At 44.7% G+C, this 26416-nt stretch overlaps 9 protein-coding genes across 9 annotated transcripts; 3 read left to right on the plus strand and 6 right to left on the minus strand.

The window, feature by feature from the left end:
* On the minus strand, nucleotides 1-1500 carry N7517_010172 (uncharacterized protein; the record flags this gene model as incomplete). Its single annotated transcript, XM_056727895.1, has 1 exon — nucleotides 24-1500. A coding segment is annotated over one exon (1477 nt), but the record flags the coding sequence as incomplete, so codon positions are not given.
* Nucleotides 1501-1886: 386 nt separating this feature from the next.
* Nucleotides 1887-2591, minus strand: N7517_010173 (uncharacterized protein; the record flags this gene model as incomplete). The annotated part of the gene is made up of 2 exons (XM_056727896.1): nucleotides 1887-2231; nucleotides 2286-2591. The coding sequence occupies 2 exons, from the start codon at nucleotides 2589-2591 to the stop codon at nucleotides 1887-1889; spliced, it is 651 nt and encodes a 216-aa protein (XP_056573711.1).
* A 674-nt stretch (nucleotides 2592-3265) lies between these two features.
* N7517_010174 (DUF3716 domain-containing protein) lies at nucleotides 3266-4057 on the minus strand (the record flags this gene model as incomplete). The annotated part of the gene is made up of 1 exon (XM_056727897.1): nucleotides 3266-4057. The coding sequence occupies one exon, from the start codon at nucleotides 4055-4057 to the stop codon at nucleotides 3266-3268; it is 792 nt and encodes a 263-aa protein (XP_056573712.1).
* A 2830-nt stretch (nucleotides 4058-6887) lies between these two features.
* Nucleotides 6888-7373, minus strand: N7517_010175 (uncharacterized protein; the record flags this gene model as incomplete). Its single annotated transcript, XM_056727898.1, has 1 exon — nucleotides 6888-7373. One exon carries the CDS (start codon nucleotides 7371-7373, stop codon nucleotides 6888-6890), a length of 486 nt encoding a protein of 161 aa, XP_056573713.1.
* Nucleotides 7374-9663: 2290 nt separating this feature from the next.
* N7517_010176 (uncharacterized protein) lies at nucleotides 9664-11533 on the minus strand (the record flags this gene model as incomplete). The annotated part of the gene is made up of 7 exons (XM_056727899.1): nucleotides 9664-10439; nucleotides 10547-10804; nucleotides 10861-10894; nucleotides 10945-11073; nucleotides 11142-11190; nucleotides 11249-11333; nucleotides 11383-11533. The coding sequence occupies 7 exons, from the start codon at nucleotides 11531-11533 to the stop codon at nucleotides 9664-9666; spliced, it is 1482 nt and encodes a 493-aa protein (XP_056573714.1).
* Nucleotides 11534-12991: 1458 nt separating this feature from the next.
* Nucleotides 12992-13756, plus strand: N7517_010177 (GNAT family N-acetyltransferase; the record flags this gene model as incomplete). The annotated part of the gene is made up of 1 exon (XM_056727900.1): nucleotides 12992-13756. One exon carries the CDS (start codon nucleotides 12992-12994, stop codon nucleotides 13754-13756), a length of 765 nt encoding a protein of 254 aa, XP_056573715.1.
* A 4467-nt stretch (nucleotides 13757-18223) lies between these two features.
* Nucleotides 18224-18607, plus strand: N7517_010178 (uncharacterized protein; the record flags this gene model as incomplete). Its single annotated transcript, XM_056727901.1, has 1 exon — nucleotides 18224-18607. The coding sequence occupies one exon, from the start codon at nucleotides 18224-18226 to the stop codon at nucleotides 18605-18607; it is 384 nt and encodes a 127-aa protein (XP_056573716.1).
* A 522-nt stretch (nucleotides 18608-19129) lies between these two features.
* Nucleotides 19130-20655, plus strand: N7517_010179 (uncharacterized protein; the record flags this gene model as incomplete). The annotated part of the gene is made up of 5 exons (XM_056727902.1): nucleotides 19130-19182; nucleotides 19253-19451; nucleotides 19502-19811; nucleotides 19864-20418; nucleotides 20582-20655. 5 exons carry the CDS (start codon nucleotides 19130-19132, stop codon nucleotides 20653-20655), a joined length of 1191 nt encoding a protein of 396 aa, XP_056573717.1.
* A 395-nt stretch (nucleotides 20656-21050) lies between these two features.
* On the minus strand, nucleotides 21051-22421 carry N7517_010180 (uncharacterized protein; the record flags this gene model as incomplete). The annotated part of the gene is made up of 1 exon (XM_056727903.1): nucleotides 21051-22421. The coding sequence occupies one exon, from the start codon at nucleotides 22419-22421 to the stop codon at nucleotides 21051-21053; it is 1371 nt and encodes a 456-aa protein (XP_056573718.1).
* Nucleotides 22422-26416: the final 3995 nt, after the last annotated feature.

A 26416-nucleotide genomic window follows, 5' to 3' on the forward strand; every position in this document is an offset into this window, starting at 1 on the left:
CCTAAGCCCTAAGCTTATCGTACGAGAAAGATGATCGTACCCAGAGAGGAGATAGCCAGGCTCGTCAAATGGGGTCTCAGCAGATAGAACCAGCTTGCTGGAATGGCCCTGGAAGGAGGCAATCAGCTCGTCCACGTACGGATCAAGTCGGACCGCCTTGTGGAGGACGATAAACCGGGCAATCTTGAGGATCTTTGACAGGATTGGGGGGTAACTGTCAGTATCCATCCAGCCGTACGAAGTGCGGCCGAGGACAGCTAAGGCACAGACAAAGGCGCTCTCATACTCCGATACGCCGATCCGTTGGTTGAGGAGTTCAATACAAAAGTCCATACAGGCGATCTGGACCGGGCTTGCAGAGAAGGCGTCGTACGACTGCGGGTCGGGATAAGATGGGGAGCCCTGGCTCTGAGCGGTTGTAGATGATTCGCCTGGTGGTACCTCCGTCTGGGCCTGGGCCAGTCGCCAGAGCTCTCGCCACGTACGAGACTGACGGGGTGTGAACTGGTACTGAGGGCTTTGCCAGTCATGCGGCTGCTGTGTGCGAGCAAAGAAAACCAGGATCCGCTGCCAGGGCTCGACATGGCGCTGGATGTTCGCCTCGTCCATGTAGGCTAGGAGGGGAGTAAAGGGGCTCTCATGCTGCTCCGTACGAGCGGCTTCAGTCCGGGCAAAGTGGCCACACTGCTTAGTGATACGCTGGCTCATAGCCGCAACCGAGCCCATCACGTCCCAAATTACTCGTACGATAGCCTCGTTCTCGACCCCCTCAGGCGCTGGAGTCTCGAGCGACTGAAGGAGGGGCGGTACTAGAATGCCCCGGAGATACGTGGGCCACTGCGTACGGCGAAGCCATGGGTTAGCGTCATCGACCTGGCCCGCCTCGATGGTATGCTCGACCGTCGAGAGGGCCTCAGTATAGCGCTGCTCGACCTGTTGTACAATCTCCTCGGCCTGGCTGGATGGGATCGGTGGCGCTTGCGGTAAATGGGGGATCCCAGGCTGCTGCACCCAAAAGTATGATGAGCCGGCCCCTCGTACGAAGAACCGCTGACAGGTCACTTGCCGCCAGGATCGATCAAGGAGATCTCTAGCTCTCTGCCGGTGCTGAGCTCGAGGGTGCCCAGGCTTCGTACGGACAGAGAATCTATGCGTTGTCCGCCAGTGCTCCTTCATCGCTTTCAGGCTACGACAGACATACTGACAGTCAGCAGCCACAGTACACAGTATGCCGTCGGTATAGATGGATAGAGCTTGGATTGGGTCCTGGACACTCAGGGGGTACTGTAAAGTGGTTGGATCGTACGAGATACCTTCCCATGTTCCTATGGTCGCTGCAGTCTCCTGGGCGTGGCGTAGAGAAAGCCGATGAGGATCGTGGGTAAGATGGTAGGCGATCTGCTTTGGTCGTACGGCTACCTGACAGGACTGACAAACCACTAGAGGAAATCGGGGTAGGAGTGAGATGAATTGTGGACCTATGGGGCTGGTCTCGGCCATCGCAAGAGTGATAGCCAAGGATAGGCTCCAAAGGCTGTCCCTTATACAAAATCGTACGAAAGACAAAATCCACTTGTGAGTGGGGTATTCATCAGTCTAAAGCTTTAGCCTTTTTTTTTTTTTTTTGGCACTAGAAAGGGGGAATAGCCAGAAGTTCACGTGGAGGACCCACAATAAAATATATATCTCCCATTGGTTTAAACTCGGAAGGATTGTACAGAGTCTATATGGAATCGGTGAATAAAGTTCATATTCGTACGATGCCTTGACTCTATAACTCTTGAATCCCAAGCCCTGAACTTCCTACTTTGACTACCTAGTGTATTGTCCCTATCCCCTCACCCAAGCTGCCAATACCACCAATATACCTGTCGTACGATCCCAATCTATACTGCTGCAGCAGTACCACTAGCACCAGCACCAGCACCACCAGCACCATTGTCGTCATTGGCTTCGTCCGAGTCGGTCAGCTCCTCGACCCGGCTTGGGGGTGGAAGAGGAGCAGACGCCTGCGGGATGTATCGCGGCTCGTTGGGGTTTCGTACATTGCACTGCGCTGTCTGTTCCTTCCACTTGCAATTGGCACAGCATCCCTCCCAGGTACCAGGCAATCGTACGACATTTTTACCAAATGGGTGGCCTTGGCGAGACCGATGGCATATCCCTTGGAAACGAACTCCACGAGAAGCGATCAAGAGTCCATTGACGTACGACGGCCGTGCACTGCGGATCTGTCCAGATCGAGAATTAGTAGCTGGTATCAACCCAAAGAAATATCAACGTACTTGATCAGCCGAGATAACGGGAGTTCGGTCCTTCTTCATCTTCACAAGAAACTCGTACGACGGCCATGACCAGACCTCGCGCTGCTCTGGGGTACGGCAGAGCTCTCGGAGCGCCGCATTCCCATGGGCGGTCAGTCGGACAATATAGTACTCGGCACCCCCTTCTCCTGCAGTCGCCCTTCGTACAAGGTTGAAGAGATTCGAAGCCCTAGGAGTAACCTGGGAAGGGTCACTTGGCGTACGAACAAGCGATCCGGGAGGGGGAGGAGGTCCTCCAGGAGGACCAGCACTAGCTGTAGAAGCCATAATGAGATAACCAAGAATATATAAGAAAGGCTGGATTGGCTAGAAGTTGTTTCTAGCCAGAGTAGCTGGGCAAAGCTCAGGTTTAAATGTAGTATGGTGAATATAAGCCTAAACCTAGAAAAATGCAAAACCCCTCGCTGACCAGAATAAAAAGCCCATGCCCTCGTACGAAGGCCCAGGTTCAAAACAAAGACTGGATAACATAAGAACGAAGCCATAGAAAATGCGAAACTCTCCACTGACCAGAATAGAAATCCCACATTCGTACGAAGGCCCAGGTTCAAAACAAAGACTGGATAACATAAGAACGAAGCCACAGAAAATGCAAAACTCTCCACTGACATAAAGAGAAATCCCACATTCATACGAAGGCCCAGGTGCAAAACAAAGACTGGACAACATGAGAACGAAGCCATAGAAAATGCGAAACTCTCCACTGACATAAAGAGAAATCTACGCCGTTCAATAAACAGTAGTCGTACGAAGTCCCACGTTCTAAGTAAAGTGTAAAGATCATAAGAAAGTAACTTGTATTTATTGTAACTTGCTTGGTTTCACCATAAAGGCTACTTATCCTGAACACCACGTAAAGGTGCAAGTTTGCTCAGGTATCGCACACAGGCCCCGTACGACTGGGTAGGGCATAGGGGAATAAAAAGAAAAGGTATCCTTACTCAGTCAATGATGATGACGTCGTCGTCATCATCCAGGTCGACGGGATTGGCGGCTGTCCCAATGGCCAACTGAGACTGTGGAAGGGGGCTCCGAGCTGGGGGAGCGGCCGCTCTTCGTGTCCTGTTCCGGTTGCCAGTGCCGTCTCGTACGGAGCAGCGGAATCCATGATCCTGGAACTTGCAGTTGCCGCATGCTCCGTCGAAATGCCCCGGTGCACGGGAGCAGATCGGGAATGGGGAGGGGCTCCCTGTACGACGGCGCTTATCAGCACACTCATCGCACTCGGTAATAAGCTCCCATCCACGAGATTGTATCAGCAAAGCATTCACGTACGACGGGCGCATACTCGCAATCTGGGCGCCCCGAATACGGCCAACCATAAACGGGACGTCATGGCCGGTCAAGGCAAGCAAGGCGCGGCCTTCGTCGCTATATACGAAACGGGCAAAAAGAGGGCTTCCCACTGGAAATGGTGTCTGTGAAACACCACCTCGAGGACCAGCATACCGTACGAGAGAGTTATTCCCTCCAGTACCTGGGGAGGTGACAGGCCATCCAAATTCAGCTCCAGTCTGGATATACCCCTCACAGAACTCAATCAGCCATTGTAGGGCAGTAGGCCACCCACCGACCGGGTCAATATTGCCATCAACTAACCCCCACAACCTGGCAAACGCAGCCTGAGCTTCGTGTGTGTGAGCTCGTGCCCGAGCATGAGGACCAAGGGGGAGGTTAGGACGGGGGGGGCGGGAGCCAGCAGGGCGAGGCCTGGATCGTACGGAGTGAAGCATTAGTGAATATTCTGATTCAAAAAAAGGTCTCACCAGAAGCAGGAAGTAGGATATTGATGCAGGATGAATGGGTTTCGTACAGAGAAGGCATCTTGATGAAAATCAAAATAAAAGTGAAATTTGAGATGAAGAGAGAGAGAGAGAAAGAGAGAAGTGGGAGGAAAACTAAGAATTAAATATCTGCTAGATAACAATAGAGGTGATTACTGAATTGGGTAATATTGTTACCTTATACAGCTATGAAAATAAATATTGCTACCTAAGGCATTTATTGTACGAGATATCAATAATATGATGAGGCATGAATAATGGGATAAGGAATCAACAATAGGATAAGCCATGAATATGCCATGGACCTAACAATTATGACAGTCCTGCCTAGAGCTTGAATCGTACGAGACATCACTCATGGATGATACATGAATAATGGGACAAGCCTTCATCAATGGGACAAGCCTTCATCAATGGGACAAGCCTTCATCAATGGGATAAGCCTTCATCAATGGGATAAGCCTTCATCAATGGGACAAGCCTTCCTCAATGGGACAAGCTATGAATATGCCATGGACCTAACAATTGTGACAGTCCTGCCTAGAGCTTGAATCGTACGAGACATCACTAATGGACGATACATGAATAATGGGACAAGGTATCAACAATAGGATGAGCCTTTAACAATGGGACAAGCCATGAATATCATATATGACAGTCCTGCCTAGAGCTTGAATCGTACGAGATATCACTAATGGATGATACATGAATAATAGGACAAGCCTTCATCAATAGGACAAGCCTTCATCAATAGGATAAGCCTTCATCAATAGGATAAGCCTTCATCAATAGGACAAGCCTTCATCAAGGGGACAAGCCATGAATATGCCATGGACCTAAAAATTGTGACAGTCCTGCCTGGAGCTTGAATCGTACGAGACATCACTAATGGATGATACATGAATAATGGGACAAGGTATCAATATCCCATGGACCAAACAATCTTGACAGTCCTACCTGGAGCTTAAATTGTACGAAAAAATCAATAATGGGACAACATGTAAATATACCATGGATTAGAATATGAATCTATAAGTAATTCTAACTTGAAATATATATTTTAAAATAAAGTTGAAGAGTGCTGGCCCTTCGTACGGTCGCACCCCATCAAAAATAATTCCGATTTTCAATCAGCCACCACACCTTTATAACTTAGTCAATTACTCTAAAATTCGGTGACCATAATCTTTATAGTCTAGAATAGAACTTTACAAATTTTGAGCTTTATCCTCGTACGAGAAGCTTTTCCAGTCTACTCACGAAAAGTATTCCAGTCTACTCATGGCCCCACTTTTATCCACCATACTTAAGGCAAAGTCCTAATTCCAGTCTACTAGACTGCAACAACCCCCATGGGATAGATAAAAAGGAGTTATAAAGCACTCTTTCCAAATATGATATTTTATCCTAAAAGGTTTTGATCATATACTGGTTTTAATGAGACTTTATAGCAAATACTATATATCAATAATCCCTATATAACTATATAAGGATTAAGGGGGCATCTTGGTATAATAGTATATTATAGTAGAGTATAATGGTGTGAAGGATATCATATATAAATTACTGGTAACTATTACTATATCTAAGGATATACTAATAGTGGTAAACTATATTATGATTCACTTCTAAATCGCCATAAATCGTGAGATAATATGATATCTTATATTATCTTATATTTGCCTCCTAAAATGTCTATAAAAAGGGTGACAGTCTACTCTCTAATAGAATAATAATATATTCTCATTAATATATATATATCTTTATCTCCTATTTAGGATAAGTATAACCTTCAATACTATATCTTATATAATCATATTATATAAGATATTACTTCCTCTATAAAATATTATAACCTACTATTAGGCTATAATATTCTATCTGCTAAATTACTCACATTTACTAATATATTCAATAGTAAAATAGAAGTTGGTCGTGGTCAAAGATCAATATATTAGTGGTGGTCGAAAATGTAGGAGAAGGGAATAGTCTAAAATGCAGAAGAAAAGCATAGTCCGAAATACAGACGCTGTGCTATATTTTCGACCAAAGCCTTCTTCTGCATTTCCGACTAACTAGTTCTCCTATATTTCCGACTATAGTTAACTACTCTATATTCTACTACCATATATACCAGGAGACTATACAGCTATAATTTCTAACCGCGGTTAGAGATTAAGGTTATAAAGGGATATTTACTAATATATTCAATGGTAAAATAGAAGTTAGCTATGGTCAAAAATTAATATATTAGTGGTGGTCGAAAATATAGAAGAAGGGAATGGTCCGAAATATAGAAGAAGAGTATAGCCCGAAATATAGACGCCTTCTCCTACATTTTCGACTAAAACTTCCCGATTAGGAATTTTAGACTAAACGCTAACCCGATTGGGAATTTTAAACTAAACCTTCCGGTGTAGTTAGAAAACTTCTATCGACCACCATAAATTTAGTAAAATAGGTAAAAATATACGGAGTTCATCAATCGCTTACTAGCACTTATAGGTATATATAGAAAATATAAAACAAGGAGATACCCAAATATAGAGCTCCACGTCTGTGCCTGTATTCGGCTACTAGACTTGTCAAGGCCTACGGTATTCTACTTCTATTCCTGCCCACATACGTATTATTCCGCAATTTTTGTTTCATCAAGACTCAGCCCTAGATAGTAACAGGCAAGGAGTCATGGATCTTAATTGATAGAATACTGCCTAGATACAAAAGAGAATTCCAACATTTGTAAGGGATTTCAACAATTTCGTAATATTGTTCAACCCTAGACAACGCGAAAGGGGCCTTCTCCCTCACTCACAGGGCAGCCAGCACTATCGGAATCAAACTCGATGGCACAGCTAGCGTCTTTACCAATGGCGATACCAATGAATTTCGTATCCGACATCCCATCACCTCTGCCGATAGCTATGCCTTTGTCATTTCTAACTTCGCATTTCTCGGGGCTGCCTCCAAAGTCGGCCCTACACCAGAACTGGAGTGCTTTATTCCAGCAGTCGCCCTCTAGAGTAAACAGGCGACCGTCGTAGTGCTGACAGGGTGAATGGTCGCCGGGGTAGCTTGTTGTGTAGATGGCATCGCCGGCCGTGTTGAGGATTGCGAATCCATCGTAATGGCCAGACTGGGAACCACCTTGAGAGCCGGACATTGATGAAAATGAACCAGATGACCAGACGGCCCTCAGGCGTTCGCCGTGGACCGTTGCGGAGGTAGCCATCAGGCAAAGAAGAGTGGCACGGAGAGAAACCATGTTTATGGTGTGAAAATTGAGATTCGAGGATTGAAGTGTTGTAGTTTGTAGTTGGTTGGGTTGTTGATGCTCTCATCTTGATGGTGTTATCCAGAAGTCTTTATACTTCGTCAAATATTTCCAAAATCCATGCATTGCTCTGAAATTTCCCTCGAATAGTGGAATAAAGCAGCCAAGAAGTGTCCATTATATCGCCCCAAGCCAATCAAAACCTCCTCCCATGCCCATCGAATTCTACTTTTGGAAGTTTCAATCGACAATATGCAATGCCCTTTCCTTACTCCGCGAAAGCTCAATAATAACATAATGAGGAGGCGGCTTAAGCCGACCGCCCCCAGCAGTAGGTGTACGTAGGTGGACTATAAGGGCCATTGCATTGTAAATCATCGTCCCCCGTACCTGGAAATGATCCAAAGAGGTAGCTACTCCGGGGAAACCCCACTATCACAAGAACCGCTTTTGAGACTGTGGAAACCATGACATCCTGCTTGACTACTCCGACTGCGAAACGAGCTAATGGGGAAGTTAGGCGGATAGCGTGGGGATTCTAATGGACCGAGATGGAGGAAACTGCTCCGTACCGTTAGAATATATTGCCATCATCTCTTGGCAGCGGCAGGAAATTGCCCAATAGAAGACTTAGTATGATTCGCTGCTGCAAAAATGGCAGGTCTCACGGCGACTCAAATTCAAATTAGGTAAGATCATCCACTAGGGGCACCCAACCCCGGACGTGGGGCGCTGGGGCTGATTTGATCTTCTTTTACGACCCGGAGATTTTGATCGATCGTCGAGGTGGATTACTATTTTCGTTGCCATTAAGTTCAGAATTGATTCATAGCCTTTGCCCTTGCCCCCAGGAATCTTGTGGTTTGGTGTAGCCTCTTTCTATATATTCTTTCTGGTGTTTATAGCCGTAAATCAGTAGCAGAACAGGAGATACTGGCGTTCAAAGACAAATGGAACCACCCTTTGGCATCTCAGACATGCAATATCGGATGCTTGACATTCCTCATTGTCGCCGATGAAATAAACCGAAATATCAATATATAGATTTGACAGACAACCAATCCCAAATCTTGAATCCCACTAACAGAACACTGTTTGACCGTCTGGTTACTTGCGAACTTCTGGAATCGCATATCTGGACTTATCTAACAGCTCGAATATTGTGGCTTATGAGGAAGGAAATAGCATCAATCGGACTACTAGTCACATGTCGAGACTCAAGAGTGTCAGTACCCCAGATCCGTACCATAATTATGGGCACCGGTGGAATGCATTTACTGTCGAACCCAAAAGTCTCCTGCCCCAATCGTCGAGTGTACCAGGTGCTTGGGTCGTATGATCTGGTGCGATGCATACAGGCCTTTCGCATTCAAAGTATCTGCCACCTTTGCATCGCATGTTGTCCCCCAACAATAAAGCTCTCACTGAGGGTATATCCGATTAATAGCGAGTCCCTGGGCTTATAGGCAAGGGGATAAGATCATAAAGATGATATCGAAGAGGTGTGAGCTATGCATATTGGAGGAAGAGTAGGGACTATGAGAGTCGACTACTATGGAGAGGTCATGTTGGTGTAAGTCAGAGCCTTAAATGATCGTCCCCATATCAGACCGTCCTATGATGAATTTCTGGTCAGACTAAACAGATTGGTTGCTTTATTGACAGGGTATAAATACCCTGCTCTCACGTAGATTGAATATCAGAGACTTTTACCTTCTTCACATATCTCTCCTTCATAGCGCAAGACGTCTGACTTTTAGGGGATTTTGACATGTAAACGGAAAGCGTTATGGGAACTGGACTGAGAGTCAACGTGTATATTATATTTAACTCCTTTGCTCCCAAGATTCTTTGTTGCTTACCGAGAATCACCTCTTTGATCGTCTTGATGTACTAAGAGGGGTCTGGAAGCCGGATAAATGTATTGGTATGACGTACACGATTTGGAATGAAAAGATATAAGAACGCCTTCCCTAGAAACCGGACTCGGCAAGAATTGTTTCCTGCATGAAGAATACCATATATTTTTCTCATGTTCAACTCGCCTGACCAACAAGAACTAGTCTGACAATCAGTATTCTTTTGCATAATGTAGTTAGCCTCGTTTTCTATTCTGGTTACATGTATTATAATTTAGACCTTAGAATATTCCAAGATTATACAATTTGTATTGGTGATCTCATTTTCTACTCTATATACATACATTGTCCATTAGGCACCTTGTAAGATTTCACCAAATTTCAGGTCTCCATATAACATGCAGACGACAGCGAATTCAAGATCAGGGCTTGACAAAGGTCAAGAAGTCCAGAGAGAGATCCTGTAAGAAACTAGCTCCAGCGGCAGCCTCGGGGCGGCCCGCCTCCGTGACGTTGCAGTAATCCAAAAAGTCGCCCGCCTGCTCAATCTTCTTGTCAATCAAAGAACGATAATGAGATAAAGAGCAACTCTTTCCAGGGCCGTTCTGACAACTGGCTATAGGATAAACAGCGTCATTGAACAAAATACGGATGTAGGGTGAATTTGTGTCATGGTGGACTTTGCAATCCATAACCTCGAAAGCAATGGTCCCTCGCATGGTGATGAAATGCGCCACGTTATATAAATGGTGCGCTGGGAGGCGGTCATTGGGAAGAGGTCGCTCGGAATCGAAAATTCCCATGGCAGCGGTCATCTCGGCAAGTTGATTATCATTCATGAAAGTCATGATAAGGCTGGGAATTGCGAACTCAGTGTTGTTGTGTCCAACACCGACCTTCCCAGCACCAGCCTCTAGAAGGGAAAGCAAGCTTTTCAGGAATGGAAGGAAAAGCACCTTGGCTGGACCAATTGAACCGGGCCCAACGCCATAGAAATACCCCAGGTCCTGCGAGTATGCGTAGTCACGGAGCTCGCTTTCTGTAAAAACACCACACCAGGGGCTGAGGCGGCCTTCAATCTGACTCTCGTATGCGCAGATGTAGGGGAAAAAGAGTACATCATTTTCGTCAAACGTAAGATTTCCTCTGATTTTGGAGTTGATGCGATGTAAAGCCTTTGGTAACCACGTAGCATCCCCTGTAAATATGTAAGCTATTGTCCTCGAGGGAATCGCGCTGGAAACAGAGCTGGGTTGATCTTCACGTGAAGAAGATAAAAAAACGAATTTGCTTAATGGTACTTACAATTCGTCACGTTGTTTCCTCCACTAGAGATAGAACCAAATGCAGGACAAGAATCTGAAGGCCCAAGTGAATTACCAATGGCAGCTGGAGATCCTGTAGAGTTCACGCTCACCACGGTTCCGTAGTTGTCGGCATACTCATAGAGGTAGCCATTGAGAAATGCTCTTGCGGTCTGGACCACCCGTGATTCATTGATTGGGAATTTATATTGATTGGCCCACACGTAGAATGGGTTGCCATCCTGATAAAATCCGGGATCTGTTGAGATATGTGAGCTTAAGTACTTCATATTTGGAAAAGGAGTAGTGCCTCACATCTAGTCCGCAGTTGGTAGCCAAGATCACTTGCCTGTAGTTTATCAGCGAATTAATTCTCGTTTTGAATGTGTTGTTGTATACCTCTTTCCATCCAGTCATAGACTCCTGTGCCAACTGCAAGGCAGGATTCGTCAACACCGGTTTCCATTCAGGGATAAAATTAAGCGATCCTCGAGCCTCGAACCCATCTTGTTGCGCTGCAGCTTGAATCTGAACCAGATGAATGAAGAGTCAGTATTTAGAACAAAGGCAAGGAGATGTAGGCAAGAACAAAGCACCTTTTCGTGAAGTGCAACCCAGGCCTCATATGAGCCAGTATCTGGAAATCTACCAGCTCTGAGGTCAAAATGATTGCCCTCGTGATATAGTGTAATAGCCCACATACCTACTCCCATGCCTAACAGCATAAGCAGCCTGTCGAATAGTGCATTGGTCTGGGACCTCGCTGTTGATGCCATTCACATTTGGGCCTAAATCATATATTAGTAGGCACCAGGACTCATGATAATTAGACCCCACCTGGAAAATACGGGGAATTGCCGCCTGCATAGTGAAGAGGATTTAAAGATAGCTTTTCTGATGAAAATGCAATCTCGTTTTCGGCAGCCAGTGGTTGACAAAGCCCTACCGTGGTCATGCCCACCAGGGCACAGAATACCGAGCTCTTCATCATGCTAATCTTGAACGATAGTGTGATTTCAGAATCTAATGGGGGATGAGGTGGCCAGCCTTGTTCTTTATGATGAGGATAGTGGAGCATAAGAAGTACCTACCATAGATTGCAGGTTAGGTGCACTTCCGTGATATAAGGGGCTAGCTATTAGCGTCGACTGTCATCTGACTAGGTCAATCCATGCACGCCTACGGTTGACCCACGTGGTAGGAGTTCGGCGTCCACCGCTTTTTGAACCTATAAACAATGCGAGTATAATATTGATTCTTCCCCAAATATATCCTTGGAGGTACCGCTTAGGGCTGAGTACCTATGTACGTTATAGCGGTTCAATTTGTATACCTGCGCCGAAGCGAAAGGAACGAAAGGCGATCCCCACTATGAGTTTTCGTTGATTGACCAATCACAAAATTTTCCGAGAGCACAATGCTAAAGAAAATGAATTTATTGAACTGTCAGACAATGATCCCGCCGGTGGAAACTGTAATACTTCAAGGTGTCACTCCGTACTTCAGTTATAGATATGGACTGTTTTGATGAAGAGATCTCGGCAGAAATCTATTGATCCGGTGAAAATGGACCCATACTGTTCCATATTTCTGCCAATACTCATGATTATGCTCCTAGACTTGATGCAATTGAATGCATTTGTCGTACCCTTCTTTTCTTGTGTAGATGATCGGCCCGTGAATCTTCTAAGCAACTCTCTCTAGAGTAAGATTGTAGATCGGCATCATGATTGGACAAGCCTCTTTACACATTTCGCTTGAAAACTATAGCATTGAGGACTGGTCCATACATTGAGGTTTTGAGAGGATTTAGCTTGTTTCCGACTGGTTTGCATTATTTGAACTGTTTGTATTGTGTGCACTGTTTGTTTTGTACGGATCGCAGGAAAACAAAATACTCCTTTTCCCCCTCTATACTTATTCTAGCTAAAATGCAATCTTTTCTTTCAGAAGACCTGCTAACACTGTAGAGCAATCTTTGCGAATAACCTCTGTGCTAGATGCTAGGATATAAACAGGCCCCGGAAACAGATGTTAATGAATCTTGCCAGGTCACATCTTACAAAGCCGAACTCTCCACGACTAATGTACTCACCGAGGGGCTGAAGGGAACGTTGAGGCGGAAGTAGGATCCTGCCCTGATGCTTCTTGTTCATATACGTACCTGACCCAATATCCTCATTAGAAAATAAAACATGTAGGAAACCAGAGTGAACACGTGTTTCTATGTAGTTTATTATGTAAAGCCCACCAGTATGTGTCATGATATCATCTATATTCGAGTGGTATAGAGCCAATCAACCACTTTTCCCCTCCGTTAGAGCCTTGGCGTTGTTACCTCGATTTATTTTTTTTCCTCTAAGAAACAAACACATATCCGACTTCAAAAGTCGTTTAGCTCCTACGCAAACAAACAAACATACCAGGAAGAACACCCAAATCCGCTATGTCTTCTCAGCGGCAGATACGCGATATCGGATTGCGTATTGATATCATACACCAACCCGAGGATATCATTCAGGCTTTCGACTGCGTGTGCGAGGCATTTGGTCGGCAGGTGCAAGATGGGATCTGGATAGCCATGAACCCAGGATGGGACACACCTCAGGGAATGGCACGTGGGGCCGAGAGAATGGTAGCCCGCTGGCGCCACAAGACCAATGACAAACATGGACTGCCGAACACCATATTCCTTAAGGCTACGCTGCCGTGTCCGCAGAATGAAGAGAAACGTATCATCGTGGGTTTCGGTATTTGGGTGCAAGCTTCCACCATAGAGGGCCACGGTGATCCTCCAGCGGAAGATCTGGTTAATTCCCTGGACCTCAAAGCTCTTTACCCCGAAAACGAGCCTGAACAACGTTACCTTTGTCAAGCTATTTCCTCTCTGCATAGAAGACGCAACGAGGTAATCAAAGAGAAAGCCACCGCAGCACCGCCAGCAGTTATGATCCTAGACATGTGCGTCGTCGATCCGGCCCACCAACGCAAAGGCGTCGCGAGAGAGCTTGTACGGTGGGGCATTGATGAAGCACAACGACGTGGAGATCTGGAAGCCATCACCGAGGCGTCCAGTATGGGTCGGCATGTGTACGGACAGATGGGGTTCCAGGCGGATGAGCATGAGATCGAATATGTTGTGGACGACCAATTTGCTTCTCGTGCGAAGCCACCTAACCTGTTTATGCGCACAAATGGCAAAGTGCTTTGATGTGATCTGATTGCGATAATTGTACTTTACTGTGTGGTTTTGCGGCCTTGCCAAACCCCGATTCACCTTATGTGAATTCTGTACTCTAGTAGACCGTCTGGCCTCATAGCAAACCAGGGGAGTCCGTATGAATATGCTAGATCTTGATTTGCATGTTTCTCTCATTCCTGTTCTGTAAAGTTTCCCATCCTCCATCGATGGATATCAGATAACTTCCAGTTCAGTAATTCCGGTTTGCCATAGAAAAGTGCTTTCCACCTTCAGTCTTTCTTTGTCCTTATATCAAACCAAGGTTTTCAATAGCCCGACCATCTCATTGCGCGTTTGATGTGGAGAGATACCAAGTGGTCTCAGTCTGACCACTAACTGCAATAATGCTTCTTGCATTCCTAGACGGTAACTTGTGTGTTAAATAGTCATCTCTCGCAACAATCTGGATGGAAAGCGCAGGCCGAACATATGAGATAAACTGACCGAGTCGCAGATATCTTTAAGCTCGCTGGTGAGGACTAGACAAGCCTATATCAATCCAGATTAGTCTACGACTATAGTGCAGGCTTGGGATAATGATACAGATCGAAAGGCAGGCAGTCTTCATGGCATACTTACTAAATGGCAAACCGTATATCTTGGCTTGCAGTTAGAGGGGAAAGATTCGAAAATTGGATCAATGTTCTTCTCAATATCGGCAATGGGAGTGGGAGTGGGAGTAGCAAAGGCAATAGTGCCAGATAGAAGATAAAAGAAAGCAGCGGAATGCATGGCGTAGTAAGAAGATTATATTATACCAAGAATGTATGAGCTAAGTAGAGCTAAAGTATTTTGCCTGGCCTTAGAATCGTATGAGAACTATGATATATAAATACTTCTCAACGCCTGCTTTATACTAACAACATTGCCCTAATTGGGTAATCTGAATACTGGCGCCTACTCTCCTCGGTCTATCTCTTAACGGGTCACACCTAGGGCATAAATTAGTCCGCCTGATCTATCTGAGTGTCTTGAAAGGAATACCATAGAGGAAGAGGGATATGACACTTGAATATATACTTTGTCGTATTATGTTTTCAATAAGGACTCAATATCGATTCTGGTGGGTGTTTTTGAAGCTAGTAGGTCGAATTTTGGAATCGTGTACCCGAATTGAGCTATTGAGGTAGATTGTTCTTTTTATCAATTTGCAATCAATTGGGAGTTGTGGCCCCAAAATACCTAGTAATGTCTACACTATGACGTTTCCGCATCATTCAATACACCCGGACCAGTAGGTCCTTCGTAGTGCTCTTAGCCCTGAAGTCCCTCGGCCAATATACTATTTGCAACTACCCACAATACCTGTCCCTCAATCTTTGGTTACAAAGACACCGTACTTTCTATAAGTCCAAGCTATAAACGCTAAGAGACGGTCCATACTCGGTACAGAATTCCTTTCGCATAAGACAGAAAGGATTGAGTGTAACATCTCTGAATGCAGAACTATGGAATACAAAAGAATTACGTAGCACAGTCTGGATACAAAATAGACCGTAAGTAGTTATGAAAAAGATATTTTATATACAAGCCGATTTACTCGCTAGATTGTTCCCTAGCACAGCACTTTTGACGCTTCTAGCCCTTATGCCGAATACAAATCATCATGTTTCACAAATCTTGCTTCAGATCCTCTCAACGTAAAGAATATCCCCGTCCCCTCTCTATCATCGCCCATTTTTGGGTTTTGTCTAGCCTGCCTTGAACAAGGAAATCAATGGATATTGGGGCTGCAATTGTGAAAAAATTTGAAATCAGTTCACGGTTCCCGGGCTTTTGCTTATCCTCTGGAATTAGTCCTCATTTTGATAGCTTTTCCAAAACGAATAAGTGCTAGTGCAATTCACGCTTCAATCTCATCTACTAACCAGTTGTATCTTCAACGTGCGGATATGAATTCCTCCGTTCTTAGTAATCTTGGTGGCAAATGAGGCACGGCAGGTATTAAAGCAGCTAATAGGTCCAGAGTTGCTACATCCACCAAAGACAATGTGCTCGGTCCGATAGCAGGCTTTGACAATATCCCCGCCCAAGAAAATTGTCCCAATGTCCCCTCAAGTAGTCCCTATATCTCTTCTCTCCTCTATGTCTACTCTGTATAGCAGTCATTTCTTCTTCCTACCTAATAGACACGTCCCAACCTTTATACATGTTTCTACGCCTATGAATTCTATTCTTGTTCCTGTAGCACAGCTATTAAGCCTTTTGAATTTGCTCACTAGTTCCGCACGCGACAACTACCCTTTGCTACTATTGCTCTTTCGGTCTAATAGAATAAGTGAGTGATCGTTGTCAGCTAGGAACAGAAATTGTATAGCAGGGTTGTAATAATAGTACATTAACCACGGAGCGAGTTGTAGATTCAAAACACAGCGCTTCATGTAAGAAAAAGCAACAAAAGTGTTACGGTTACTATCGAAGGGGAGGAAGAGGAAGAAGAATCATTGTAGTTCATTCTAGCAAAGAGCAGGGTCTTTATATCCTGCCATTCAAGCAAACAAACGCTCAGTCTGACAAACAAGCCAAAACACGGTTCGAAGACGGTCTGATATTCAACAGAAAGAAATGTTACTCTACAGTCTTTCGAAGGTTTCCACATATCATCTTGCATACTTCGTTGCACTGCGCTAGGATTTTACAATCATGCCCAATGCACCGGGGGCGGCATCTGCGAATACAGAAATACGGGGCTTGCCATCAGACGGAGCCCCTTAGTGGGTGAATTAATTGGAGGATAGCCTTCACGATCACATCCCCAGGTCCTCCTTTTTAGTGCTCAGGATGTATAATCATGTCTGTGATACGGAAATATCAGCCGCCATCCCCAATCACTCGTCCGATCTCCATCGGCTATGTAACACCACCTGCTGAAGGCAAGGCTCTCGTTGACAGTCAGGTAGTTGAACAAAGATCCAATACCCAGTGTGAAATATGTATGTCGAAGGGAAACTAGATCGTGAGAGAATCCATGTTGAAGAGGTGAAAATGAAATTACTATGAACGCCAGGGCTATCTCACTGCGTGTGGATACCCCCTCATGCGCGAAGAAAAATGCTGTGTGAGAAAGATGTACAGGCGTCATGAATCTCTTCGGCGTTGTCGGCTACATCATCCTTCTCGCAGTAGACAATATCGCCGTCAAATACTTTGCCAGTTTTAAGTTTTCATCTTTCTTTCACCAAACAGTCTCCTGAGTTTATACCTTATTAGAGTAACACATTATTGTAGTTATAATTAGGTTTTTACAGCATATTTAAAAAGCGAGAATGGGTGTAATATGCGGTGCGACACTTTCACAATGAAAATTGCTTACAACCCCTCTATCATTTCGAATGAAATCTCATATTATTTAGATGGTGAGACACGGCGGGGTGAAATACGAGGTTGGCTATCAGCTCTACATGAGCGAATTTTGAGATCTATAACCCAGAACCATGCCTCTTCGTATTTGTCAACACGAGGTAGGTCATGCCTAAAGACTCCAGTAATAGATGTCTTTGATTTCTGTATATTCTGTGGGGTTTGCGTTGAAAGATGAGACATTGACACGGACGCGGGAAATTATCGATTCTCATCGTGTTCTTTTTTATTTATTTCATGGGGCTTTTGATTTGAAATCGATTAAACTGTCCGTAGAATGTCTCTGCTGAAGCAAGCACAAAAGACGAAACAACTTCACTACTCATCAAGCTCATCCATAATTTTTGATTTGGCATAGACAGACGTAGTCCTAGATGTAGTGGGCATTCAGGCCTCAGCCAGACTGCAAGGCGAGAAACACGACCTAAGCCTTGACAATTACTATCATCCAAGTTGAGACATTTCCTTATAAGACTTGGGCTGCCTAATGTCTCATAACAGTGGGCTAACACCCTTCTATGGGGAAATTATGTTTTTTTGGTCATTATTATGTGCGCATCCATAGCAGCATATATATCTATAATTTCATGTTCACTATTGACGATCCGACTGTTACATTCCCGTTATTGCTGGAATCTCTTGAATACGTTTTCGGTTGCTGAAATGCATCATACAAGGGAGATAATAGAGATTTCATCATTGAGCTACAAAGTCTATTCCTTCATGTACGTAGATATGGAATGGGAATGGGTGGCCTTGATCTGGAAGCTCACCTGATTAGTATACGAAGGGCTGTGCAGATCAACTACTGTGTTCTCAAGGAAGCCCAGACCGGTTGCTGCAGGTCGTATCATCACTTAGATGTCTACTAATCGAATGTCTAAAATTATCACGAATGGCAAGGTCGTGGGCACTTCGGCTCCGGGTTAGACTTCATCATTGCAATAAGCAGGGTATAAAACCCACCTCCTTCCTGCGAGATGTGATGTCTTTCACCCCAAAGAACATCAGACTCCAACCACTATTCGCTGCAAAGAACATCATAGTATTTGCAAAGTCTCCTCCAAATATTTCAAAATGAAGTTTGCCATTGTTATTGCCTCTACCATGGCGGTCGCCGTCTCTGCCACGCCTGTTGAGGTCCGCCAGTCCAACCAAGTCACCGTGGCTCTATCCAACGATCAATCTGGAGCCTATGCTGGCGTGACATTCCAAGCCGATGACACTGATAAGAGCGTCTTCTCCCTCTTCAGTGGTACCTCTGTTGGGGCAGGTGGTACTGTCAAGGCAACTGCCGCCCAGCTCACCAACTTTGCGCAATCCATCAACTGTGTCATCACGAACAATGGCGCTACTATTGGTACCTTAACTGCTCAGCAAACGTATCTGGATCTTGATGGAAGCTCCCACGCCGCTATTCCAATCAATCTCAACAATGCTAAGATCCACTGCCGTGTGTGAATGGCTGGCTCCTCCCAGATGCCATCAATCTCGGGCTCGTTTGAGTGATCGGCTCTACTAATGCTGAACTGGCATCGACTGTGAGACCGTGATTCATCATTCATGTTCTCTTCTGTGGCAGAAATCTTGCTTTAGTCAGTATATGTCGATAAATAACTAGGCATTCAATTCGTTAGGCATGAGAATTCTGATATATATTGACTCGCCTTGAAGTCTTGGCATTAGGAACCACAGTGTAGCACCTGTCGTAGCCTGTTTCCACCAAGTCCGCCATAGCCTCGTTTTCTAAATGCTACTACTAGCTTTGGACCTTTTCTTGCTCTGATCCTTCAACCATATTATATTATCTTATCATCCCCAAGGTTTTCAACTTTTAAAATTGCTCACAAGGTCCTCCGAAGATAAAAAGACACCTCACCAATTTTTTGACATTTCATTTCGTGGCTGGAAATAAAGAACATGGCATTCGCATTGAGTGTTAATATGTTTAAATATAGAAGTTCCAGGCCTCTTCGCCGTGCTATGGACAACACTGAGCGCTGTAACAATGGGTATTCCGACTACAGTCGGAGAATGTATGTTCTCCCCCTTGCTGAACCTGTTCACCAAAAGACCCAGCGGATATTTTATTTAACAGGTCAACAGAGCTGATCGTCGAGTCTTACCCCTCCTGGTAGTTGGATTCGCTAGCTATCAGCTTGACAGAACCAACATTGCCAGCGCACTCACGGGGAATTTTGCAACCGTCATATCTGTGGACCAAAACATTATCAATCTGGGAAATCAACTGATGTTCCTGGGTGTTATTCTACTGGAGATACCATCAAATGTTATCCTACACAAAGTATGTCGCATCCCCGGCCGGATGATCCTCGAGTCACTAAGTTGGATCAGATTGGCCCTCGCCGATGGATCAGCGGACAAGTCTGCGTATTCGGGATAGTAGCATGCCTACAAATATTTGTGCACAACAAGTTAGGCTTCCTACTCACTAGAACATGTTTGGGCCTTGCTGAAGCCGGGTACATTCCCGGTGCAATGTATACACTTTCCACCTGGTATACCAAGGAAGAGTTAACAAAACGAATCGCAATATTCTTCTTCGGCATGTTTGGCGGAACGGCGGTTTCTCCGCTTCTTGGAGCTGCTCTCTTGAAACTGGACGGAAAAAATGGTCTCTTTGGATGGCAATGGATCTTCCTCGGTACGATTAGGGCTGAACCGTCAAACATCAAATTATGCTAACAAATATGCAGTCGAAGGTCTATTCTCCGTTTTGGTATCTATTATTCTCTTTTGCTTCCTTCCTGAACACAAGCAAGTCTCTGTTTCGTCTGATCAGGTGGACATTGCGGAGTCTGGAGGGGTTCGTCTAAAGGAAAAACCATTGGCCCACCCTGGCAAAACGAACATATCAGTCAGATTAGTTTGGGAGACGTTGACAAACATGCAGAAATGGCCGCACTTTATTGCCACGGGGTGTGTTTTTGCTACATGGAGCCCTCTCACAACATATACCCCGAGCATTTTTATGGAGCTGGGTTTTGCTCGAATTGAAGCAAATGCATTTTGTGCAATCGGAAGTTTGCTTACTCTTCCCGTGATTTTGCTTTTTGCATGGATGAGCGACAAATCCAACAAACGAGGCCTTACCGTTATGGTTGCTATCTTTGCCTACTTGATCGCGTTGGTATTTCTAAGAATTATGATGCACCGCGTGGATAAATGGGGCAAATTCGGACTATGGACTACAGTCAATGCTTTGGCTGTAGGCTATCATCCAATCCACAATTCTTGGATCCAGATTAACTGTAAGAGTTCCGAAGAAAGGAGCATAAGCGTTGCGTGAGTCAAATCTTCCCACTGGTCGTTCTTTAAACATATGAGCTAATAATCTCGCTTCAATACAAAGAATGTGTAAGACTACCACTAGTCCTATAGTGGGCATTCTTATTTTTTGCTAACTCAATAAAGTCGTCATGGCAGCTACAGGAGGGCTTATGGCAGGAACCCAGATATTTCGGGCGGACGAGTCGTCTATATTGTAAGTCCTACACTTTCGGATCTTACCTGAATCACAACATTAATGACAGACTTACCTACTTGATAGTTATCCGAGAGGGGTGGTGATCATGATTGCACTTGTCGTTTTGGGCCAGATGCTTGTTTTCTTACAAACATCAATCTTTTGGGTCCAAAACAGGCGTATCAAAGCAAAATATGGTGTGAGGATGTTGAACGTTCTGTAATAAGCCTGTGATAGGCTCCAGGGCTTTTTATCAGGTCGAATTTCGTAGTGTACGATCATATCCACTATATACAACTTTACAGCTATTTGAACTGGTAGTTACGCAGGAAAAATACAAATTACAATGAAAGAAACAATTAAATGAGAGATTCATCGAAGCGCCAAGCAAAAACCATGAACTTCCTCAACAAGCTTTTATATACATTTCAAGTGCCCTAGCGTTTCCATCACTTCCTCGGCTATTCTTTTAGCCAACATCTGCTCTGAGGGATCCACATCATTGAGGAAATCAGCACATTTTTCTTCCACCATGCCTGGAGGATGGTCTATGCTTTGGTCGATGTCTGATATCTCTCTCAACAGTTCCTGCATCTTCTCAAAAACCCGCATAGGAGGAAGCAGTCCCATTTTCACCCAATCCAGACCTCTAAGACGACATTCCGGCGTAATTTGCAAGGTTGCACGAATAATTGCTAGGCTTCGGGTTTGGTTATTCAAGACTCGGGCCGTAAAAATATGGCCATGAGCCTTGGTTTGCAGATGACGCGCAATCCTGGTCGCACCAATCTCAGCCAATGAGGAGTATACCAGAACCCCCAAAAATGCCAATTGCAGAGCGCCCTTCATATTCACCATACATGCAACCGAAGATATGCCAGAGAATGTCCCTGACAAGGTCCAGAACCAGTGCAAAGAATCCTTCACCCAAGTCTGGTCATATTCCCAAGTGGAACGGGCCCATTCCTCAAGTTCCTTTTGTGGTCCTTTGAATATCACAGTGCCCCCCTCATCGCGCTCGTACACCGCATATCTATCCCGCAAGTCGTTTTTGATGTGCTCTGGCTTGTGGATCTTGACCATAGAAGTAAAGGAAATAAGCACCGAGGCGAACCAATGACTGCTATATAAAAAGAACAAGCTGAAAGCCCAAAGGTCGGCTGTCAAAATCCCGCATACCATACCGGTCATCAGCATGGCCCCGTTGACCAGGCAAATCGAGTCCAATGTCCATTTCCCTAGAAGCCATCTTAGGTTTCCTGACTGCTGACGCAGATTCTTTTGCCGTTCTGAGCTTGATTGATACATGGGATCCACACAAACGACAACAAAGTCGTTTCCAGGTTGCTTGGATGTTTGGAAGGATATTATATCAGTCAACCATGCGTTGCTCAAGTTGAGTGGTAGTTGGCGAAATACATTCCCCGATACGTCTGATCGTACGGGGAGCATAGTCGTATCTTGCGCGCATAATTTGATAGATGGATGGATCCACTTCATCGTGGCATTGAGGCGTTCAACGAGCATCTGCATGGGCGGCAATGTCCCTCCAATCATTGTCAGATGTGGCCATATGAATAGTCCTCGATCAAACTGAGTATAAAGTCTTGCTGCACTTTTGTCAACGCGAGGGTTGTAGAGAACGGCCGCAACACCAAGCGGGTCAAACGTAACTCCGTCATCACTCTTCAGTTGTGCGTGTAAGTCTGTTAGTGACTGTGGGAACTTTTCTGCTTGTGCTAACCCAACTATGGAGAGAAGGCTTGAAAGATACAATGATGGTGGCATTTTAACAAACACGGGGGCTTCTCCAAGTGTCGCGACCTATGGTTCATTAAAATGGACTAAAGTTATCTAAGTCTGTAAACACAAGGCAAGCTACTCAAAATCCCGCTCGAAATTCGCTAATTCTCCTTTATTGGGGTTAGTGCTTACTAGCTGAAGCCGCTATGTCCATATACTTCGTACCCATGTCTAGCGATCCACTAATGGCCGTATCTCGTCCAATAAACACTCAAGAAAATTGTGCCCAGAAAAGCAAGTCGGAGACAGCTGACAGGACAGAAAGCGAAAAAGAATATCGAGGGGGGAACATTCACGTTGGAAAGCTCGAACTCACAATTCTTAGTACTCCGTATGCACCATCCTCTTATTTGCTTGGTCTCTCAATATACTCATTCCGCTAATTCATATATTATTTACAATCCACTAGAGAATCGAAGGGGTGGACAAGGAAGAGGAAAGATTCAGCAGCTCAGCCATCTCAAATAATCTGTACCCGTGACCCACCATCTACAATAAAACCTACATCCCACAACACCATCCTACCCCTATCATGTACGTGGCAGCATCTTTAGTGTGAGGCTTTACACGTGTCCGAAGAATTTATGGAAGTTTCAAACTATGTTCCCGGTCTTTCTCAACTCTGTGCTTCATTCGACGAAGGTGGTGGGGTTGCACTAGGAGACGCGTTCGCTATTTATTCTGTTGTTGCGTCTTCCCCAGATTGGAGCACCACAGCATTCAAATCCGGGCTTCATGTGGAACTCATATCAGCAGCTTCTGCTGTTAGAAATGTGATTCCTATCCTAGTTGCCAGAGAAAATTTGATCACGGCGAACATTGTCTCGTTGCCATGTCCAAAACATCCACCTTTCAACTCTGCGCGGAATATATCACCTCGCGATAGCCTTCCTTGGTTCCTTGTCAACGCATCAACATTCTCCAAGCACCAGATTGTCGGCCGTGGGGATGTTATTGAGTCCTTACTCATAATTCTCCAGCGACCGTGGTGTGTCCTTGAACTATGTTGCTGCGATACTCGGGTGATATCGGCCATCCACCGGTTCGCCATCATTGCGACCAAGATCAACTCCGAACTCTACAACCATGCCTCGGTATTGTTGCATCAAGAACTGAGAAGAAGAACGCTTCCCTCTCTTAGCGATATAAAACAGCCTGGGTTATCCTTTTCTAAACCCTGGATATCCTTCGCCGAGCTTGATACAACATCGTCTGATATCAAAGAAGTGTATATCAACTTGTCTTTTAGTAGACTTCGCTCGCACAACTCGTTCTGGTTGCGACTAATTTCTACCTGCGCTCCATACCTTGGTATAAGCTGTTCAAATTTGGTTCGCATTCTGTCAGGCATGACTTCTAGTGGCCTCAATCTCTCGCGGCAAAAGCACGCAAACCAAGAATCTTATTCAAGCGCTGAACGGCCGTCACTTCGCTTTCACAGTTCATTAACAGTATCCACGTGCAAATCGGGGGTTCCAACAAGGAGGAGTACCTTGAGTCTCAAGGATCAAGACAAGCGTCCAGCACAATATGATCTGGAGCTTCTCGGCAGCGATCTACAATTCCTGCTTCTAATTTACAAACAAGTTTTGCAAATTGTTTCTGAATCATTGCCTTAACACAGAGAGACATTTGTAAATTTTCATCTGTCATCTAAGCGCTTTTCTTCAATTGTCGAAAAAAGAGTCGGGCATCATGGCGGGAATTCCAGCTTACACAAGAAATTTCTCGCAGTCCTCATATTGTTTCACTGTAAATTTTCCTGGCGAAACCTTTTCCCCCAAAGGTTATACTGATTTGCCGTATAGTCTCGGTCTCATGTACAAATGCATCTCCTATACTCAGAAATGCAGAGATGTACGTGCTTCTGTTGTTCACAATGGAGTCGATGCTGGAAGCGGTGGTCTAATATGAGAATTCAAAATTTCGACTTGTACCTGTCTTAGTTCTGTTATTTTATGATCCATTGTGTCTCGATATGACCTCTCCTTGTGGGGAAATGATGCCTGATATATCAGGTGTCTTTCCCTCATGTGTTCCCTTTCTTCTGTTTTCTTCTCTTTTCTTCTCTTTCCCGTCAACAACGGACTAGAAAATAGTTTCTTTTCACTTACTTCCCAGAGCCTTAGCATATCTTGGTGATTGAAACTGACATAACTATTCGCATAGCTACCTCAGACTACTTAGTATCCCGATCTTCCTGCGTTCCACGTCCACGCATACCAACGCGGAAGCGAAAATTCGAAAAATCCGACGCCTACCTCAGTCCATATATGACAGACTTTGCCATGCCTCAGCCTCTCTTGACTCAGCGGTGCTGGACTTGGAGTGCTTTGCTTGGCTCAGGGACTGCGACATCCCATTCAAGTCTTCCAGAAACGAGAAACACTATTTTTATTCCTAAGACTACATATTGAATTTATAGAAATCACGCTCAGGTCTCATACTCTCTTTGAATACGACTGCGACCAGCCTGGCCGTACCAAATACAGCAACGATAGCCCCCTCTGGGGCCACCTCCTCCATCATCGATCGGAACATATTCCTTGTTCTTCTGACCTGCCTCGGTACCCGTGCGTTTTGGAAAGAGTTTTCATAATTCCTCCACAAGCGGGATTGGAATGACAGCATCATTTACAAATGGGACATGGGCATTCACTGGACAATTCCATATCAGCGCAGATTGTGTTCTAATCAGTGTCGAAAAGTAATCATTACCAACGTTGACACAGAGACGCGCATGGTCTGTTGGGAAATTCATCTAAACAACTGATCTCTAGCCCATTCTCCCGAGGCAAATCACTATAGGATGAATGTATCTAATCATTAATCCGGATGAGGAATCTCTGACTTGACTGTTATTTAGATCTTTGCATACCTCACAAAAGTATCAAAGTATTGAGCCTCGACATGCTGCCGTACATGTATTAGGTGCTGGCCACTCCGCCAATTCCATACTTATCGCAATCAAGCCTAATATCTTGACCTGTAGATCCTGTTCGACAATGCAGAGATGTCAGAGACTTCACTTCGACTAGATAATCTCTCTCTTGCCAGAACTGAGACCTGGGAATCCATCCTTCTGCGTGCTATCTGCGTCATGCCAACGACTGCAATGGCTCAACACTGCTTTCTGTGATGCATATTCATGTCGATCGCAGGATTTTTGTTGGAGATTATGGGCCAGACTTGAGTCTTCCAAAAGAGTGAATTGCTTTAAATTGACCATTTGGCATGTGGCATATATTGGAGAGGACGATCTCAACCTCTAGACTTTGTAGATCTCCGAATCAACTTATTGTTTTGTAAAGATTCTTGAAATAGATTTCCTGTGGGGGCTGAATCCTAAGCCATATTGTTAATTTCAAGCCTTGGCCCCCGAGGATCTCTTCCGAATTAGTTAATTGGTCTTTTCGTAAGTACCCTGTTCTTCATACGGGCTTCTCCGTAACTACATTCTTTTTTTTATTCACATGCTTCAGGGTCGCATTGCATGGATTGGTGATTGCCATGTAATACGTGGACTTGCCCAAATTTCATATATATTTTTTCCATCGACTTGCCAAATACTGTAGACGTATGAAGAGAAAAATGGAAAAAAAATTTAAAAGAATTTCTATTTTTTTGTACAAAAAAGAAAAAGGTACCTTCATGGGAGATTTTCAAAATTCCTTATTATTATACAAAATAAGTTATCAGAAACAATTACGAGTTTCTTGCTTTAGTCCAGACACCCATAATCTACCCCAGAATTTGCAAGAATCTAAAACAGATCGGCGCCTATTTCCCTAAGGTTACAGCGTTGAGATCACCGTGCTCTCTTTTTCGCCAAGCGTGATGTCAAATATTCAAGACAATTCTGGATTAGATGATTGGGACCAAATTGGCTATTGCATGGCCAGATTGCGGCCTCTCATTGGGCTTTGAAAGGATTTTGAAAGGATACCAGTGGATAAAAATAGGCACCATTGCACTATATC

This window comes from Penicillium concentricum (genome assembly GCF_028827145.1).
Source record: "Penicillium concentricum strain IBT 3081 chromosome Unknown utg000006l_segment0_segment0, whole genome shotgun sequence".
NCBI lineage: Eukaryota > Fungi > Ascomycota > Eurotiomycetes > Eurotiales > Aspergillaceae > Penicillium > Penicillium concentricum.